The following is a 21,157-nucleotide window of genomic DNA, read 5'->3' as shown; positions in this document are numbered from 1 at the left end:
AGCACCTTTAAACAGCACCTGCCACTTTATGAGCTATTGAAGAACTTATTAACCACTTGCTGACCACCCGCCGCAGATGTACTGCGGCAAGGTGGCTCAGCTGCACAAATCGCCATACCGGTACGGCAATTCGTGCACTAGCTTTTGTGGGCAGACGCTCCGATTGGCCTGATGGGGAGCCAATCAGCGATCGTTCCCCGCAGAGACAGAACAGGGATCTGCCGAAGTAAACAAGGCAGATCTCCGTTCTGTCAGGGGATGACACTGAGATCTGTCTTCCTGCTAAACAGGTTCCCCAGTCACACCGTCCCCCATACAGTTAGTAATCACAAACAGGGAACACATTAACCCCTTGATCGCCCCTGATGTTAACCCCTTCCCTGCCAGTGTCATTAGTACAATAACAGTGCATAATTTTAGCACCGATCACTGTAATAATGTCACTGGTTCCCAAAAAAAGTGTAATTTAGGTGTCCAATCTGTCCGCCGCAATGTCGCAGTCCCGCTAAAAATTGCTGATCGCCGCCATTACTAGTAAAATAATCTTTTTTTTTTTAGAAAAATGACATAAATCTATCCCCTATTTTGTAGACGCTATAACTTTTGTGCAAACCTACGTTTAATATATTCAATATACGTTTATTGGGATTTTTTTTACCAAAAATATGTAGAGGAATACATATTGGCCTAAACTGATGAATAAATGTGTTTCTTTTATATATTTTTTTGGCTAAGTATTATAGCAGAAAGTAGAAAACACTTGTTTTTTCATATGAATTGTTATTTTCGAAACTGATGAATTTTCCTGCTTTAAACTGTTTAATCTATGGTTTAAAGCACTTTAAAGAACACCTGTCACTTTTAAGCACTGGATATCAATTTGCACATGGTTATCGATTTATTTTTCATTATATCTATAGATGGTTACACAGTTTATTATTTGTAACACCGATCATCTAGGAACTCATTGAGCTATTTATTTATTTACATGCATTTCCAATATATATATTTTTTAATTTCACATTATTGCCCTACATTATCCCAACAAGCAGCACCACACCCACTACACATTCCTTTTCTAACGCTCATCACCTGGCCAATACCACCCCTACAGTGAAGCATGTTGGTGGCAGCATCATGCTGTGTGGATGTTTTTCAGCGACAGGAGACCAGTCAGGATTGAGGGAAAGACAAATGCAGCAATGTACAGAGATATCCTTGATGAAAACCTGCTCCAGAGAGAAGGTTCATCTTCCAGCAGGACAATGATTCTAAGCACACAGCCAAGACAACAAAGGAGTGGCTACAGGACAACTCTGTGAACATCCTAGAGTGGTCCAGCCAGAGCCCAGACTTGAACCCAATTGAACATCTCTGGAGAGATCTGAAAATGGCTGTGCGCCGACGCTCCCCATCCAACCAGAGGTCCTGCAAAGAAGAATGGGAGAAACTGCCCAAAAATAGGTGTGCCAAGCTTGTAGCATCAAAAAGACTTGTAGCTGTAATTGGTGCCAAAAATGCTTCAACAAAGTATTGAGCCAATGCCGTGACTACTCATGTACATGTGATTTTTGTTTTGTTTTTTATTTTTGTAAAAATAACGTGCAAAGAGTTCAAACAAGCGTCTTTCATGTTGTCATTATGGGATATTTGTCGAATTTTCAGGAAAATAAAGAATTGAATCCATTTTGGAATAAGGCTGTAAGAAAATGTGGAAAAACTGAAGCTCTGTGAATACTTTGTGGATGCACTGTATATGTCTTCTTGTACTTGTTATGGAAGAGCCTGGCTGGTTGGTAATGCACATTCTTTTCTCCAGCTTTTATAAATGAATTACAATGTTGCGGTTTCCTGGCTGTGTCTTTCTATAACATGGTGGAAGCAGTCTTGTTAATGGCAGCAGTATTTCAGCTAGCCTAGACTGCTTTATGTCGGAAGTAAAAAGCACGCTGCATACAAAGTAGTCTTCAAACAGCTCCGCTCTCCCCAGGGGGCACGCCGATCTTTTAAGTTAACTATTGGCTGCATTGGCATTAATTTAAAACACCCCTTGTTCACTACAGACAATGGGATCAGGAATGTGTATGGGCAAAAAAAGTTCCTTCAATGCAGGATTATTCTGTTGCATTTCTTAAAATAAAAAGTTCAAAAAGTACTTTGTTACATGGATGATGTTATCAGAAACTTTCTTTGTTTCTTCTCTGTATACAGACAGCCCTGTATGGATGACAAGATCAGAAAATGGTTAAAACTGGCAGGGGACCTACTCTGTGGAGCTTTTAGAGGGCAGCTAGATGAAAGGAAAAGGAAAGCATACTTTTGCAAGCTTGCTTGATAAGACTGTTGTTTTTTTTTTATGTTTTTTTTTTTTTAATTTGCAAGTAAAGAAGGATTATAAAACCTGTCATTGGTGTTCCATTGGGGAGATTTCTCTTCCTTCCTGTCCCATAGCCAGAAACAGGAAGTGAGAGGAAATTTCTGCAATGTTATATAAAAAATAATGTCAATGTCATCAATGACATGTACATTGCAAGTTCACAATGTTAAGGCATGAGGAGAAGCAAGAACAGTACAGTACCTCAGTCAACTCACAACACAAGACATTATTTATTACATTTCAAAAACCAAAAAAAAACACAACATGTGTTTGTTTCCAGTTCAACTTACACATGTGTAAGAGAAACTCATTGTCACAGACAGAACATTCCAGGATGGCAAGGATGTGTGTTAGGTTGGCATGTAGGCTGCAGTAAGGCCTCATACACAGCTCAAAGCAGCTGCTTCTCCAGGTGTTTTAGCTCTTTTGAGCTTTTTTTTTCTCTACCTGTTACCTCTTCCCCCTCCATGTTGGCCTATGTGTTCATTCATGGCCATTGGCCAAGGAACGCTATGCGGTTTCAGAAGTTTAGTGGTAGGGCAGCTTACAGGCAGCAGGCAGAAAAAAATCCAAAGAAATTGGAAATGTAAATCTTTGGATTTTTTTTCTGCCTGTAAACTTTCCTGCCACTAAACTCCTAAAACTTGTGTGCAATGGGCTGACATGGAGGGGAGGCGTTAACAGGCAGGAAAAAAAGTTCAAACTCCTTGAGGAGCAGATGCTTTTAGCTGCATTGTACAGGCATTATGCCTTGAAAATGAAAAGCTCAAATGTCACACAGAACATGAAGTATCATCACTGTTGGCCGCTGAGGCTGATGGGATAGTCTATTTATTTGGAGAGAGTCAGGTGATCAGGGTTCTTTCCACCCGGGCTGGGTGGGTGTGTGTGAAGCAGCAGCAGAAGTCTGAAGCCTAAGACCTAGCCACGTGTAAAGGGGCTCAGCCCAAGGGGAGCCTGATCTTTGCCAGGAGACATTGGAGAAGAAGTTGCCAGAGGGTCAACCACTCTTGTTGCCGGAGATGGGTTTCAAAGGGATGGAGTTTTGAAGGAGTACCAGAGCAGACTCTTCATCAGCTGGGAACTATGAAGTGTTGGGAAAGCGCCAGGAGAGAACTCATCCAAGACATATGGCGGGTAGCTGTAAGTAAGGCTTGAAGAGAAGTACAGCGGGTAGCTGTGAGTAAAACTTGAGGGATCCAGCGGGTAGCTGTGAGTAAAACTTGAGGGATCCAGCAGGTAGCTGTGAGTCCAAGGAACCCATTCTTGAAGAATACAGCGGGTAGCTGTGAGTGAAGCTTGAGAGATCCAGCGGGTAGCTGTGAGTCTGAGGAACCCATCCTTGAAGAATACAGCGGGTAGCTGTGAGTGAAGCTTGAGAAGTCCAGCGGGTAGCTGTGAGTCTGAGGAACCCATCCTTGAAGAATACAGCGGGTAGCTGTGAGTGAAGCTTGAGAAGTCCAGCGGGTAGCTGTGAGTCTGAGGAACCCATTCTTGAAGAATACAGCGGGTAGCTGTGAGTGAAGCTTGAGAAGTCCAGCGGGTAGCTGTGAGTCTGAGGAACCCATTCTTGAAGAATACAGCGGGTAGCTGTGAGTGAAGCTTGAGAGATCCAGCGGGTAGCTGTGAGTTCGAGGAACCCATCCTTTAGTCCTCATGCACACGGACGTTTTTACAGCTGCTTTTTTGAGCTTTTTTTGCAGCTTAAAAAGGCCTGTCTATGTTAGTCTATGGCTTCATGCCCACCTAGGCGTTTTTGAGCTGCAAGTGGCATAGGCGTTTTTAAGCTGTAAAAAAAACCCAGGACCAGTGGGTTCTGAAAGACGGTTTTCAGCTGTAAAAACGCTCTAACGCTGAAAAACGCTCAAAAACGCTCAAAAACGTCATTCACCAACGTTTTTTAGCATTTTTGATCCATTGAAAAAAAAAAAATTTGAAAAAAAAAAAAAACGCTCAAAAACGCTAACGCGGAAAAACACTTAAAAACGCTCAAAAACGCTCAAAAACGCTAAAAACCGCTATTGCAAAAACGCTGAAAAAAGCTGAAAAAAGTTTAAAAAAATCACTGCAAAGATACTGGCGTTTTCATAACGTTTTTTTAACAGCCCGTGTGCATGAGGGCTAAAGAATACAGTGGGTAGCTGTGCGTGAAGCTTGAGAAGACCAGCAGGTAGCCGGGAGCTAAGCTTGAGGATCTACAGTGGGATACTGTGAGTAAAGTTGTTGCTATAGGAGACAGCAGTTGCTACAAGATACAGATCGCTGCATTTAGCTTAAAGGCCCTTCTTTTTCTGTATTGCTGTCTGCCTAGTTCTATTTTTGTCCAGGGAGTCTGCCAATTTGCTATCCCATTTGCCTAAGGGTGCCCTACCCCTTTCTCCCCCTGTTCTTGTTAAGAGAAATAAAACTCTTATTTGTTCAATTTTAAGAGTGACTGGCGCCCAATCTTTTCACCTTGCACTACACCCACCATTCCTAGTAACCTGCACTCTGAGGAGGAATGTCAGCCCTTCCAGGCTCTGGGGGTCACCACCAGGCTTCTGGAGGTTGGGGACATATGATATTACCATGTCCCTTCGCCTTTGCGTCTCCTAACCCCCCCCTCCCCACCATCCCTTCCCCTTCTGTGTATTGAGCAGATCCAATGGCCAACCACTGGGAACAGAGTTTCCATTTAAAGTGACATTTAAAGTGACATTAATCTCTGGTTTAAAAAATAAACTTTTAGGCCCCTTTCACACTGGGGCGGTGGGGCGTCGGCGGTAAAACAGCGCTATTTTCAGCGCTGTTTTACCGTTGTTTTTGCGGCTGTATTCGGCCGCTAGCGGTGCGGTTTTAACCCCCGCTGGCGGCCGAAAAAGGGTTAAATCCGCTCGTACAGCGCAGTATTACCGCGGTATAGCCGCGCTGTCCCATTGATTTCAATGGGCAGGAGCGGTTTAGGAGCGGTGAATACACCGCTCCTTCACCGCTCCAAAGAAGCGTTTGGCAGGACTTTTTTTACCGTCCTGCCAGCGCTCCACTTCAGTGTGAAAGCCCTCGAGCTTTCACACTGAACAAACAGCGGAGGCTGTTTAGGGGCGGTTTGCAGGTGGTATTTTTAGCGCAATAACGCCTGCAAACCGCCCCAGTGTGAAAGGGGCCTTATTGAAGTATGTATGGACTAACAAAAAATCCTTCTATTGCTCTCAGCCTCCTCCAAATCTCAGTTATTATATTTTTTGCTGCTGTGATTTGACTTCCTGTTGTAGGGTGGCTACGTTTGTTCTCCATGGTCCCTCTGTATGTAGAATTGTAGCCACCCTCTCTTGCTCGCTCCAGAGATGGGCTGTGGGACTATGGGATAGAGCAGTGCACTTTGCACATGGCCGCAACTAATGTATACTGATTGTTTCAAAAATGGAAATGAGGGGAAAAGGAGAGGTTCAGGAGCTTGCAGAGGTGGCAGAAAAACACAGGAAGAAACTATTTCATGAAAAATAGATTACAGAGCCATTAACATGTTACTAAACCCACAACAGTAAAATCAGTCTGTATATGCAGTAAAGCATGCTTGTTATAATCACTGTGGAACCTAAGGGGTTAATCCTCCGCATTGTGTAAAAAGGCTGTTTGATCCTGTCTTCTCTGATCCTCCCCTTCTTCCACTGTCCCCAATCCATCTCTTGACAGAACTGAGCCTTTGGAGTCACTGTGCACATGCTCAGTTTGGTGTGCATTGCAAGATTTTTTTTTTTTCCTTGGGAGAGTGCATGTGATCAGCACAGGGCCAATCAGCACTGTTCAGACAGAGGGTCAGGGGTCCTGCAGCCTCATAGGACAATAAGAGTAGAATGAATACTCCCCTACAAGCCTTAACCAGACACTGATGAGAAAAGGTATTTAGCAGTTTATATTTACTAAAATAATTCCATTTCTATGTCCTGTGTACTGTGGGAGACCAGATATAGTGAATGCAGGGTCCTGGGTTTAGTAACACTTTAAGTACCGGATGAGTTTTGGAGAATAACAATATTGTTTAGTGGCATTTTATTAAAATGTAGTAGTACTGAACTGTATTTTGCAGTACATTAGGTTCCTTATTTAAAAGAAAAAAAATTTATAAGCGTTCAAAAAGACACATTTACCCTTTGAGAGTATACTACATCACTTCATACGAGTCTTATTAATAGGAAAGTGACATAGATTATGTAATTGACTTCCAGTGCTGAGTAAGCCCCAGGTCACACTGGTGTAACTTGTCATGTGATTTGATAGGTCCGAATCACATGACAAGTCGCACGCTATTGTCGGCAATGGAACTGTTCAAATCGGTGCAACGCCCACTTTGCGGTGCCGCACCGATGTGAAAAAGACGTTCCTGCAGTATTTTTGACGATTGTAGGTGTGACTTGCATAGACATCTGTGCATGAAATCGCACAGATGTCAGCCAAGTCGTAACTGAAGTCGCACAGACATGCGGCATTGAAATCGTGCAATTTCAATTGAAGTCGGATATAGTGTGACCGGGGGCTAATTGTGGTTTAAAATATCTCTACAGGGCAGTAATGTGCTATTAATCATACGTATTTTATTCATTGAGTGACACAATATTTACAGCTACTGGTGTAGTAGAATTTCTTATTTTATCTTGAATTATTCCGGTGCCCAGGGCCATCAGACGCTTTATATAAAATACATTTTCACCTTATTGGGTGGATCATTTCACATAAGCTTTCATTATACTGACAACACATGGGGGGGCCCAGTCTCTGATGGTAAATAGGGAGCAGGTTTGGAAATGTGAAAAGATGTTAAGTACGTCTGTGAAAGCGTCTTGCATAATGTGTTGCTGACACTTCCCTGGCACTGTTCAGACCCAACTGTCCCCATTATGGAGCTTATTCTGCGTGCTTTGCTTCCTTTGTCTTTAAAGATAAATGATTTTATCCATTGAGATGGAAACCTTTCTGGAAAAATAAATGAGTACTGTACTTTGTAAAACATAAGGGCGTGTTTATCAACAGGGTAGCATTTTTTTTATTTTTGATGCAGATTGTATTTTTGGTGCAAAGGGCGATCCGAGCGGACATTCATGTCCCCCTCCCTCCCCGCAATCTTCTGGGACACAACACCATTCACAAAAGGGAGCGCGGCTCACGCATGTGCAGTGGGCACCCAGCTGTGAAGCCGTAAGCTGTCACAGCCAGGTGCCCACAGTTAGGATATTCCCATTGACAACTTTCGTCAGCAGATTTTCTTCAATAATTTGGTATTTTGCCCCATACATTTTTTCTTCTATCCTGACAAGTGCTCCAGTCCCTGCTGCAGAGAAACACACCCATAATAGGATATTACCACCTCCACGCTTTACTGTAGGAATGGTGTTATTTGGATGGTGAGCTGTTTCGGATTTCCGCAAGACATATTGTTTGGTGTTGGGGCCAAGAAATTAAATTTTAGTCTCCTATGACCACTTTAACCACTTGCTGACTGTATAACCTTCATATACGACGGCAAAGGCGGCTCTCCTGCGCAGGATCACGTACCTAGATTTCTGGAGATCTTTTAGCTCATGGCCATCATTGTTTATATTAAAAGCAAAATTGTCCAATGTAAGGCCAGCATGGCCAACTCTGAATTTTTTATAAAATGCTTACTTTGCCTAATGTTAGTAAAAAAGTCACACCTTATAATATGTTTATAATGTTTGCTGACATTCCTAGCTGCTTAGTACAGTCATCTTATTTTAAACAAGGGCAGGAATATGGGACCTGCCATTTCTTTTCCATGTTTGAAAAGTGGTGTCATCCAAATCCTGTCTTCACTATTTAGTGAGTTACTGACCTAGAACAAGCATGCAACCAGTGGGTCTGAAAAGCCTAAATTCCCATCCTTGATGCTTGCTTAAAGTAATTGATTGTTTAGGTAGTGAAACCAGGTTCATGATGACAGCCCTGGGGCTTATACCTTAAATTCCAATACTATTTCATTGAAAATTTTTCACGTGAAAAAAAGAAGCAAATTGAACAGTAACACAAAGCATACAATCACAAAAAGTGTGACATAACAGATCTGCAGCAAGTGGATACAAATTATTTAAGAATGACAATGCCAGCCTGGCATTGTTAAATACAAAAACATTAGAGGAAAGAGAAGAAAGCCCTTAGAATAGAAAGTGTATCATTTTGTGTACCAGTGAAACCAACAAGACCAATGATTGTCCGCCTTTCGTAGGCCACCTTCACTAGCGGGTAACATGCATTCATAGGTGACGTGGATACAAGTTAGTGTAATCACCTCGTTTTGAGGGGAGGATTCATTTGACTGCCAATGATGCACTATTACCAGTCTGGCTGCTACTAAAATGACAATAACAATGTGTTGAAAGTGATAAGGAAAAGTGTCAAAATCAATGTTAAGTAGGGCTTGTTCTGGAGAGAGGTTTAGAGATAAATTAGTGACAGTGCCAATAATCTGAGATAAATTCGCCCAAAAGTTAGAAAGTTTGGTGCATTCTCAAAGGATATGGACTAAAGTGCCTGGTTCGCCACATTCCCTCCAAGATAGAGGCAAGGTGGATGGATGCATTTTGTTCAGAACAAATGGAGTTTTATACCATCTGAGACTGATTTTGTGAGTCAGTTCCCGTAGATTAGTAGATCGAGTGGCCTTAAAGGGGGTATGACGAGCTGCTAACCGTTGAGAACCGGTGAATGAGTTACCTATGTCCTTTTCCCATTTGAGCAAAGGGGGCAGTTTACTAAAGGTGAGTTTGTCCTGCAGAAAGTTGTTAAACTCTTCGTGTGGTTTTTGTTGCCGGCAAGGTATTGCCATGCTTGGTTGTGGATTGGCGTATGTAAGTGGGTATTTTGTAATGGGCAATGAGAATTATTGATGAATAAATGTCAGGGAGAGAGGGTTAGGAGTGCAGGATACCCCAAAAAATCAAAAAAGCTCAGGTTTTCTAGTAGTGTTGTTGTAGGCCCTTTAAGAGCAGCAAAGTTATTTCCAATGACTCTATGACAGTTTGTTTAATAAGAAAAGAAAGAACCCTCTAAAAGGTTTGCTCCATTTTCCACCTTCCCTATGCACACCCTCAGTGATTGGCTGGGGTGGATACATTTTTATAACTCAGATATTGTTACTTCTAACACCAACTAATGGAGCAGGCAGAAATAATGAATGCCCTGAGCTTAGGAAAAACCATACCGAGCGCAGAAAATATAAACAAAAGCACAAGCTGGCTACTGTCTAGCTGTAAAACAACATAGAAAACTAACTAAGGACACTGCATTTAAAGGCAAATAACATTACTATCTTCAAAGGTGCCAGTATACTGCAGTGGGGACAGAACTGGACTGTTTGTATAAAGTATTTGAGATCCGATTGGCTGGAGCAGTCCATAAACATGAAGGTAGCCAAATTGGCACACGTCTTATTTAGTCTTTCTTCTTGCAAAAATACATTAATCTTTGTCAGTAAGTGTTTTTTTTTTTGTTTTGTTTTTCAGAGTGACCGACTTCTTATTAAAGGTGGGAGAATTATTAATGATGACCAGTCCTTTTATGCAGATGTTTACCTCGAAGATGGCCTTATTAAGTAAGTGAACGAAAAAACCTCAGCAGAAGGAACTCTGTTTAATGATAATACTTTACCTCCATTGTGGAATTCTACCCACCCTTTGTCTTATTATAGCTAAAGCAAAAAAACATTTTTTATCTGATTATGGATAGAGTATGAAGAATGGGTAAAACCTACAAGGGTATTGGAATGCAAAGCAACAGGCTGGGGTTACGAGTTAGCACATGCGCAGCTTAGTGTACAAGTTTGGCATATCCCGGAATGGATGGACTTCTGCTTGCTTCCAAAAAAAAAAACAGGTGAAGGCATTGTCACCAGTGAGGGAGCCTGCAGACTTTGCATTGCTGGAAGGTTTTCAACCCTTAAAATTATTTACATTTTGGAAAGCTGATATAAAGGAAAATCATTGGTGAAGAAAAGCACTCTTTGGTATAGCTGATTATATTTTGCATATTAATTATTTTTGATCTGTGTAATTTGGGTGTATCTTGGGTATGCTTTTTTTGCCTACATACAGTGGGGAGTTCATTGACAGACACAGCCTTCTTTATTCTGAACAGTAGGGTTATATCATCTCCGCAGGAGTAGGACTAGACAGAACAAAAAAACAATGGGCTGTCCTCCGTCAGTATATAACCCCCTCCCTGCTCTAGGTATTCAGTTTAGTAGCAAGCAGTAATAGAAGTATCAAAAGACTCCATAGAGGGGTGGGTGCTGTGTCTGTCGATGGACTCAGAGAAACGGATTTTACGGTAAGTAAAAAAATCATATTTTCTCATTCATTCATTGACAGACATAGCCTTCTTAATTCTGAACGGTAGGGACATCCCAAAGCAGTGCTGAACATGAGGGGTGGGACAGCAAAAAATCCCAAGGCTAACACAAAAACCAACCAGGTAACAGGAGCTTCACACAGGACAAGCTGGAACCCAACCTGAATGATACCCCTTCAAGAGGGATTAGACCCTCTTAACAACAGCCTGCAAAAAGCTTGCGGCCAAAAAAGGCACACACAGATGCCAACCCATCCACTTCATAAATGCGCCACGAACGCCCAAGAAGGCCCAAGGCGCACTAAGCTCCCCGATTCCTGACAGAATAGCCCAGAGTCATCATCTGTCTGATCTATCCAGAAGAAAGTCGCAGAAGAAGCAGACAGCCCCTTTCTTGGCCTGTCCGTGAGTACAGAGAGCCTGACCTCCAGAAGACTCAGTGTCTGGCAAATACAACCGATTCCCCCAAACCACTTCCCGTGCAGATAAAGCAAATTCCTTGGGATGTGTTGCCAGGGACACAAGAAAGGAAACACAATGTCCTTGTTCAAATGGAAACCCAGGGACGAAACTATAGAAAAGGGCGAAGCCCCGCCTAAACCTGGGTAAGGTGAACGAGAAGATAACGCCATCCTTTTCGACACCCTGTGAGTAAGGATGAGCCTGATGTTCGAGACGAACGTAAGTCGAATAGCGAACAATTCGGGTGTTCGTGGCAAATTCGAAAGCCGCAGAACACCCTTTAAAAGTCTATGGGAGAAATCAAAAGTGCTAATTTTAAAGGCTTATATGCTTGGAATTGTCATAAAAAGTGTTTGGGGACCCGGGTCCTGTCCCAGGGCCCATGTCACCTGGCCCTCGATGATACTCGAGGCGCCTTCCTGCTAAAGCCCCCGTAAAATGGGGGTCGGAATTGGAGCCACCTAGAAAGAACAAGGATGAATGCCCGGTGATTCACACCAGGATATATGCGCTCTACGCACCCGGAGATTAAAACCCCCTAAAAGATGGACTCCCTAGCCATAAACAGTGTCGGAATTGCCGCACCTGGCTCAACACAGCCAGGCCGTTAAAACCAGTGACTATAAGGCAGGATGGAAGAACGGCCCTGGGACCATAGATCCTTCTTGAGAGGCAGTTGACAAGGAATGCTGGCGACCAGGCGCACCCGGTCGGCATACCCAGACCGACTGGATCCATCCGGGGATAATAGAATGATCGGAAGCCCTGCAGCCGTGATCCTGCGTAAAAGCCACAGCAGAAGCTGGAGAGGAAGAAAGGCATAGGGAAACGTCACTGGCCCCATGGGACACCAGAGCTGACAGAGCAACCCGTGACCTTACCAGAAATCTTGGTACCGTCCAGTTTAACCAGGACACCAAGAGAACTACCTCATAAGTGTCCCAGCGGGAACAAACATGAAGAAACACGGCCAGGTGAAGGGCCCATCCGTGGTCCAACCCTCGCCAACTGAGGTATCCGCCCATCAGCATGCCACTCCTGGAATGCATACACCGGAAAAGGGCCAGACGAAATGTTCTGCCCATCGGGAAAACAGCCAGGGCCGCCACATCCTATTTGACCCACCCTGGCGAAGGGCATAAGCCATCCTGGTTGCCTTGTCCGACTAGAACCATACCGGGAGCCCCCGAAGTCGATCCGTCCATGATCCAGATTTAGCCTGATTGCTCAAAGTTCCAGGATATTACCCGGCAGTCCGGATTCTACCAGCGTACAATGACCCTGAGCAGAGCTCAGTCCCAGGACATCCTACCTGGACCGACTGGCATTGATGGTCACCCTGTTTAATACAAGGGGAGAAAGGATTTATCCCGCCGAAGAACCCGAGAGCGAGCCACCAGACCAGGGAACCCTGGTTTCCTAACTCAGCCAAATCCGATTGTCTGGAGACCTCGGGCATTTGTCCCATGCCACGATCTCCCCGAAGGGAGCTTGTATGGAACTACGCAAAAGGAATTGTTTCAAAAAGGTAGAAACTCTCAGACCCAACACCCACACGCAGGTCCGCAGAGGGTCTACCTGCCGCGGACATAAAAATAAAAAACGCGGCATGCAACTTCTGGAGTTTGTCCAAGAGAAGAAAACATGCTGGCCAGAGCTGAAGCTCAGGCTTAGATAATCTGACGTTCTGGAAGGGCCCAAGCAGACTTCAGATAGTATAGATGCCTACTGAAATCAGTCAAGGTCTATATAGAAACTACATTGCCCCTCGGGGTAGCCGAGGAGTGGCAGAAGAAGATCGTCCAGGCAGCCAGGACTGCAAACCCCCACAGATGCAACCACGCCCGATCCGGGGCCAACACCTCGCGAATACTCGAGGAGTGGAGGCCAGACTATGCGATGATCATGCGCTGATCACTCACAGCAAAACGGAGGAAGTGCTGGAGTCGGGCACATAACGAAATGCATAAACAAGCATTTGTGATGTTGATAGAAACCAGAAGGTCCCCGTGATAAAGGCGTGCTACCGCTGTGCTAACAGACTCCATCCTGACCTTCTGTACCCACACAAGGCAGGTCAGGGCTTTAAACTGTTCCCGACACGGGAACCGTGACAACCACACTCTGCAGCAACGGAGCTTGCACATCCCCCGTGGAGAACAGCAAGCGGTCCGGCAGTAGACGCCCATTGGAAGTATTGACACCCAGGGTAGCCCCAAAAATATCTGTCTAAATACCACTGAGGAGACTTTAGAAGCTCAGAAACCAGGGGAACTACGGCCAAGAGGCGTAGCTGACATACTGCAGTGCCTAGACCATAGGTCCGGCAATGCAGCAAAGGCAGGGGAATTCCCAAATGGGTACCTCACAGCAAGCATTTTTTTTTTTTTTTTTTTTTAGAAACACAAATGCACTCTAGACCCTCCCAGTCTTTAAGAACAATATTGTCAAGATAAGAGGGAAAAGGGAACGCTTTCGCCTCACAAGACGGCTTATGAGGTATCGGCTCTCCGCCGCAGCCACTGCTGCATCCCCATCTTGAAAGGTTCCTGCACAGATGTAATAAGTGCGATAACCAGCGCTTTTTCGTGCCCTACTGCAGTCATCCTCACTCACTGACAATATAGGGAGCGTGGTCACCACCCTGCAAGGTGGGCCACGTCCTCAGAGTCAGATAGGAGACATGGGGGGAGGGGAGGGCAGGGGTGCCATATACTATATGCCTAAGCGCTACCCCAAAAAACACAAGGTGAGGGGGCCACCAACTGGAACCCCCCCCGTCCGAGGTCCTCATATGGGATGTCGACAGAGGCCTCTCACAGGGGGCACAGACCAAGGCCCCTTTACAGGGGGCACAAAACAGAGCCCCTGATGGGGCGCAGACTGGGGCACCTCACAGGGGGCAAATACCGGGGCCCCTCACAGGGGGCAAATACCGGGGCCCCTCACAGGGGGTGCACCCTGGGTGCCCCTCACAGCCGGCAAAAACCAGGGCCCTTCACAGGGGGCACAAACCAGGGCCCTTCACAGGGGGCACAAACCAGGGCCCCTCACAGGGGTGCAAACTGGGGCCCCTCACAGGGGGCAAATACCGGGGCCCCTCACAGGGGGCAAATACCGGGGGCCCTCACCAGGGGCAAATACCGGAGCCCCTCACCGGGGGAAATACCGTGGCCCCTCACCGGGGGAAATACCGTGGCCCCTCACCGGGGGAAATACCGTGGCCCCTCACAGGGGGCGCAGACCGGGGGCCCCTCACAGGGGGCAAAAACCAGGGCCCTTCACAGGGGGCGCAAACCAGGGGCCCTCACAGGGGCCAAATACCAGGGCCCCTCACAGGGGGCATATACCGGGGGCCCTCACAGGGGGCAAACACCGGGGCCCCTCAAAGGGGGCAAATACCGAGGCCCCACGCAGGGGGCAAATACCGGGGCACCTCACAGGGGGCACAGACTGGGGCCCCTCACCAAGGGCACATTCCTGGGGTCCCTCACAGGGGGCAAATACTGGAGCCCTTCACAGGGGGAAATACCGGGGCCCCTCACAGGGGGCGCAGACCGGGGGCCCCTCACAGGGGGCAAAAACCAGGGCTCTTCACAGGGGGTGCAAACCAGGGGCCCTTACAGGGGTGCAAACCAGGGCCTCTCACAGGGGCCAAATACCGGGGCCCCTCACAGGGGGCAAATACCGGGGGCCCTCGCCGGCGGCAAACACCGAGGCCCCTCACGGGGGGCACAGACCGGAGCCCCTCACCAAGGGCACATTCCTGGGGCCCCTCACAGGGGGGACATATCGGGGCCCTTCACGGGGGCACAGACCGGAGCCCCTCACAGGGGCACAAACCGGGGCCCCTCACAGGGGCGCCGATCCAGGAGGCCTAATAGGTACAAAAATGCGGCCTAGTAGGCCGCAAAAGCCGTGGGCTAAATTTTGGCCGACCACCGCGAGCAAGCGGCCCACGGTGGGACGGGACAGCCGGTCGAAGGTCGCAAGGCCGCGGCCAAAACTTTCGGACCTCCAGCCAGTAGGCCGAAAAGCCGCAGCCTGAATTTTCAGCCACCAGCCGCGAGTGTGGTAGGCCGCAAAGTCGTGGCCTAAATTTTCGGCCGCGAGTGCTGTAGGCCGCACAGTCGCGGCCTAAATTTTCAGCCGCCGGCTGCAAGACCGCCCCCCCCACCTGGTAGGCCACAAACTCGCGACCTAAATTACGGCAGCCACTCACCTCCCAGGCCCAACCCTGGATGCCCCCCCAGTAACAAGGTGGAAAGGGGGAAAGGGGGAACGATGTCCCAAAGCCCCTAGGGCGGGAGCCTGAGCCTCACCCAGGATGGGGGGGAGTGGGGTGGAGGAGAACCCCGGAGGGACCGACCACCCCAAGGAGTACCCGCGCCCCACACCACACCGGGGAAGGAGAAGAGGGGATCCCTTACTTACCTCTATAGCAAAAAGCACGGGTAACGCTCCCAGACAGATCCTCCTCGCCACCGAAGTGGGGGGCTGTCGGCCATGAGGAACAGTGCGACACAGGCCGAGACCCGGTTGTATGCGACCTAGCAAGACGTTTAACTCGCAGGGCCAGCCACTGTCCAGTGGGCTATGTCGTGGCCAACCTACTGCATAGCTGTGGTCTGCGCATGCGCGCTGGCCAGACTGGGGTGACCACTGGATCAATCGTCCAGCCCATCGCCCAGCCCGGCTGTTGACTGTAGATCTCATCGGAAAAAATCCAGAAAAAAAAGAAAATAATAAACAACAAAAAAATTCCCAAGACTAGAGATCCCAGCAGGGAACTAGGTCCTTACTCCTGATTAGGCAGAAAAAAACTGAATACCTAGAGCAGGGAGGGGGTTATATACTTATGGAGGACAGCCCATGGGTGTAGCCAGGGTTTGTTTTTTTGTTCTGCCTAGTCTTACTTCTGCGGAAATGATATAACCCTACCGTTCTGAATAAAGAAGGCTGTGTCTGTCAATGAACGAATGAGAAATAATTATTTAATCCCCTGCATATTTTGTAAGTTTGCCCACTTACATAGAAATGAAGGGTCTATAATTTTTACCATAGGTGTATTTTAAATGATAGAGACAGAATATCAACCAAAAATACAGAAAAAAAACCCGATACAAATGTTATAAATTGAGTTGCAGTTGAGTGAGTAAAATAAGTATTTGATCTCCAAGCAAAACATGACTTAGTACTTGGTGGAGAAACCCTTGTTGGCAAGCTCAGAGATAAGACGTTTATTGAAGTTGGTTACCAGGTTTGCAGATATCTCAGGAGGGATTTTGGTCCACTCTTCTTTACAGATCTTCTCTAGCTCCTTAAGGTTTCTTGGCTGTTGCGTGGCAACTCGCAGTGTCCGCTCCCTCCATAGATTTTCTACAGGATTAAGGTCTGGAGATTGGCAAGACCACTCCATGACGTTAATGTGCTTCTTGAGCCACTCCTTTGTGGCCTTGGCGGTATGTTTTGGGTCATTTTACTGCTGGAAGACCCATCCACGACCCATCTACAGTCCTTGACTGTAGGGATGGTGTTCTTGGGGGTTATAGTCAGCATTTTTCTTCCTCCAAACACGGCGAGTCGAGTTAATGTCAAAAAGCTCAATTTTGGTCTCATCTGACCACAGCACTTTCTCCCAATACTTCTCTGAATCATTTAGATGTTCATCAGCAAACTTCAGATGGGCCTGTACATGTGCCTTCTTGAGGAGGGGGACCTTGCGGGCGCTGCAGGATTTCAGTCTATGGCGGTGTATTGTGTTACCAATGGTTTGTTTGGCGACTGTGGTCCCAACTGCCTTGAGATCATTCACAAGCTCCTCTAGTGTAGTTCTGGGCTGATCCCTCACTTTTCTCATGATCATCCTTACCCCGTGAAGCAAAATTTTGAATGGAGCTCCATACAGAGGGCAATTGATGGTTATTTTGTATTTCTTCCATTTGCGAATAATCGCTCCAACAGTTGTCTCCTTCTCCCGAAGCTTTTTGCTGATGGTCTCGTACCCCATTCCAACCTTGTGCAGTTCTACAATCTTGTTCCTGATGTCCTTTGACAGCTCTTCGGTCTTGCCCATGATGGTGAGGTTTAAATGGAAGAAAGAGATTCTGTGGACAGGTGTCTTTTAGTTGTTGTTAGGAGCACCTTCTTGAATTGACAGGACTAATCCGTGTACCACATAAGTACATACTGTAGCCAGTCTGTGGGAGCCAGAATTATTGTTGGTTGGTAGGGGATCAAATACTTATTTTACTCACTGGACTGCATTTCAATTTATAACATTTGTATCATGTGTTTTTTTCTTTATTTTGGTTGATATTCCGTCCCTATCATTTAAAATACACCTATGAAAAGAATTACAGACTCTTCATTTCTTTGTAAGTGGCCAAACTTACAAAATCTTCAGGAGATCAAATAATTATTTTCCCCACTATACTTTTTGGAATAATGTGTCCCTGGGTGTGAGACAAATGTCTCACAGTATTGTGTTAAATATCCATACAAAAATGACTATTAAAGCCTAAGGTTAGTCAAAACTTAATACAAAAAATCAGCACAAGGGACAGTCAATGTGACATGTTCCCTGTACTGCTGGCTGCTGGTTTAGTTGAAATCCCAAGTCCTCTGATTCAGCACCCCCCACCCATAATCTTTTGGTGCTGCAGGGGTTAACAGAGCTGAGTGCCAACTATGCCTGCCCTTTTCGCCCATCTCCTCTGTTCATAAAAGCTAGCTTCTATTAACGAAAAGCAATCTATGAATTAAGGACAGCAGATAAGTAGAAGGTCCACCTCCTCCATTCATATATTGCTTTTCATTGATGGAAGCTATAGTACAGCTTGTATGAATGAAGGTAGGGGTGGAAAGGACAGGCATGATGAGTACCTGTGACAGGTCAAGTGCTTGTATTAACCCCCATCGCACTGGAAGATTATGGCTGCAGGGGTAGGGCTGGATAAGAGGACAGAGGACTTCAACTAAAACCATGGCTGGCAGCATAAGGAAATACTTCTCAATCACTTTAAGTACCTTGTGCTGATTTAAATAAAGAAAAAAAGTTTGGACGTGAAAGAAACTTTATAGGAGAGAAATAATAGAGCTGCCATTGCTGACTGATTTTTGAAGGTGTAAGCTCATCATGCTTAGCTTTCCTTCATTAGTCCATTTATAGAGTTCTGATAACTTTATGCTCAATTGCTATTTTACTCTAACAACGCTCATGACAGTATGGGGGAGATTTACTAAAACTGGAGCACTCAGAATCTGGTGCAGCTGTGCATGGGAGCCAATCAGCTTTTAACTTTACCTTATCCAGTTAAGCTTTGGCAAAAAAACCTGGAAGCTGATTGGTTTATATGCAGAGCTGCACCAGATTTTGCACTCTCCAGTTTTAGTAAATAACGTCCTACATGTTTTTGTTTTTCTTTCCAGACAAATTGGGGAAAACCTTATTGTTCCAGGAGGAGTGAAAACGATTGAAGCCAATGGACGTATGGTTATTCCTGGTGGTATTGATGTCAACACGTATCTTCAGAAGCCCTACCTGGGCATGACAACAGTAGATGACTTTTACCAAGGCACTAAGGCAGCTGTAACTGGAGGAACTACTATGATCAGTAAGTAAATTGTAATAATTATTACCATACATTCAGCTTTTTCAGGGTCAGATGGCCTGCTCTGCAACTATAAATATATAGACAGACATAAATCTTTCTCAATAAAGCTCATTTAGGAAAACCACCTACCTGCTCACTGGTTCTAAATTTAAAGTTATATAAAGCTTAGCTCTGGGAATTAGATTAACTTCCCCCTTCTGCCGCACCTAAATGTTTGTTTAGTATTGGGGTGCAGGGTATGGTGTACTACTCCTGGCTCTGGCACGTCCCCTTCATCCATGCGACCAGCCCAATGCTGCTGCCTCTCTAAGGCACTTTGGGCCCTTTTATATGTTTGCCTCCTCCACATACAGTGAAGGGTTAATAGCCCTGCACTGTATGTGGTGAGGCTGAAGGATTGCCCACAGCCTGGAGCTTTGGGTAGAAGAAAACAGCGCTGGAGCCTGCCAGACCAAGGAAAAGCATAAAGCCGGCCATAGATGGATCCAATCTCTGCCAGTTCAGCTGCCAGGCTGGCTGTACTGAAGTGAATCCATCCATTGACTTCAAGACAACCAGCTTGTTGGATTTTCTGCACGCGATTACTGCTGGCAGCTGTAACCACCAGTAGTAACCAGTGCGTTCAACAAGGGCAAAGGCCTGCCTGATTGGATACAAATTGAAAGTGTTGTTTAGGTTTGACTTCATATTATATGAATTTTGGTAAATCTAAAGGAAAATTGTACAATACAATTGCATGGCCAGCTTAAAGTAGAACTATAGGCAAAACTTTTTTTCCATTTTGGATAGAGGGTTATAACTCCTGTCAGATATTATTTTTTTGCTATCTGTGTCCCATTGTGGCGATTTCCCTTCACTTCCTGTCACTTCCATAGCCAAACAGGATGTAACAGGAAATCCCTGCAAATTAAGGGAATCCCTTGGAGACCCCCAGCTCACCAGAACTAGTGTCCCCATTGGAAGATTTCCCCTCTATTACATTTCTGGGGACAACCCAAAATTTGGGATTTTCTTTTACTTTTCCTGTCAATGAAAATGGTAAATAGGACAAATAGAGAGGGGGCACAGAGGGGGCACAGACAGTAACAAAAATCTTACAGGTGTTCTAATCCATCTCCACTCTATCCAAAACTAAAAAAAAAGTTTTGATTTTTGTTACACTTTAAGGGTTAGGTTTACAGCTTCTCTTGGGTTTTAATTGCTGCCTGTGTTTTGGGGATTTTTCCCACACTTCCTGTCCAGATGACACCAGGACAAAAATTATGGGAAATGGAAGAAACCCAACTTTTGTTTTCGTTGCTAGTTCTGTCCCCATTGGAGAGATTTACTATTACTTCTTGTCCCAGGATAAGAACTATGGGGAAATCTCGCCAAGGGTGACAGGCAACAATAATAGCTAATCACAAAAAAAAAATATTTCTCTTCAATTTTCAGTCTTAACTGGAAAGTATCCTTACATACAGTCAGGTCCATAAATATTGGGACATCAACACAATTCTAATCTTTTTGGCTCTATACACCAACACAATGGATTTGAAATGAAACAAACAAGATGTGCTTTAACTGTAGACTTTTAGCTTTAATTTGAGGGTATTTACATCCAAATCAGGTGAACGGTGTAGGAATTACAACAGTTTGTATATGTGCCTCCCACTTTTTATAGGACCAAAAGTAATGGGACAGATTAACAATCATCCATCAAACTTTCACTTTTTAATACTTGGTTGCAAATCCTTTGCAGTCAATTACAGCCTGAAGTCTGGAATGCATAGACATCACCAGACGCTGGGTTTCATTTCTGGCGATGCTCTGCCAGGCCTCTACTGCAACTGTCTTCAGTTCCTGCTTGTTCTTGGGGCATTTTCCCTTCGGTTTTGTCTTCAGCAAGTGAAATGCATGCTCAATCGGATTCAGGTCAGGTGATTGACTTGGCCATTGCATAACATTCCACTTCTTTCCCTTAAAAAACTCTTTGGTTGCTTTCGCAGTATACTTCGGGTCATTGTCCATCTGCACTGTGAAGCGCCGTCCAATGAGTTCTGAAGCATTTTGCTGAATATGAGCAGATAATATTGCCCAAAACACTTCAGAATTCATCCTGCTGCTTTTGTCAGCAGTCACATCATCAATGAATACAAGAGAACCAGTTCCATTGGCAGCCATACATGCCCACGCCATGACACTACCACCACCATGCTTCACTGATGAGGTGGTATGCTTTGGATCATGAGCAGTTCCTTTTCTTCTCCATACTCTTCTCTTCCCATCACTCTGGTACAAGTTGATCTTGGTCTCATCTGTCCATAGGATGTTGTTCCAGAACTGTGAAGGCTTTTTTAGATGTTTAGCAAACTCTAATCTGGCC

General features: G+C 45.4%; 1 protein-coding gene across 2 annotated transcripts in view; it reads left to right on the top strand.

Annotated features, from left to right (window-relative positions):
* CRMP1 (collapsin response mediator protein 1) overlaps positions 1-21,157 on the top strand; it is a 126,379-nt gene that overhangs the window by 47,991 nt on the left and 57,231 nt on the right. For both annotated transcript variants that reach the window (XM_073610304.1, XM_073610314.1), the window contains exons 2-3: positions 9,871-9,959; positions 18,608-18,792. In XM_073610304.1, the coding sequence (XP_073466405.1) occupies positions 9,871-9,959; positions 18,608-18,792 (274 nt within the window). The remainder of the gene's footprint in view (positions 1-9,870; positions 9,960-18,607; positions 18,793-21,157) is intronic.

This window comes from Aquarana catesbeiana, linkage group LG01 (assembly GCF_042186555.1).
Source record: "Aquarana catesbeiana isolate 2022-GZ linkage group LG01, ASM4218655v1, whole genome shotgun sequence".
Classification (NCBI taxonomy): domain Eukaryota; kingdom Metazoa; phylum Chordata; class Amphibia; order Anura; family Ranidae; genus Aquarana; species Aquarana catesbeiana.
This window is presented reverse-complemented; position numbering and strand designations above follow the sequence as displayed.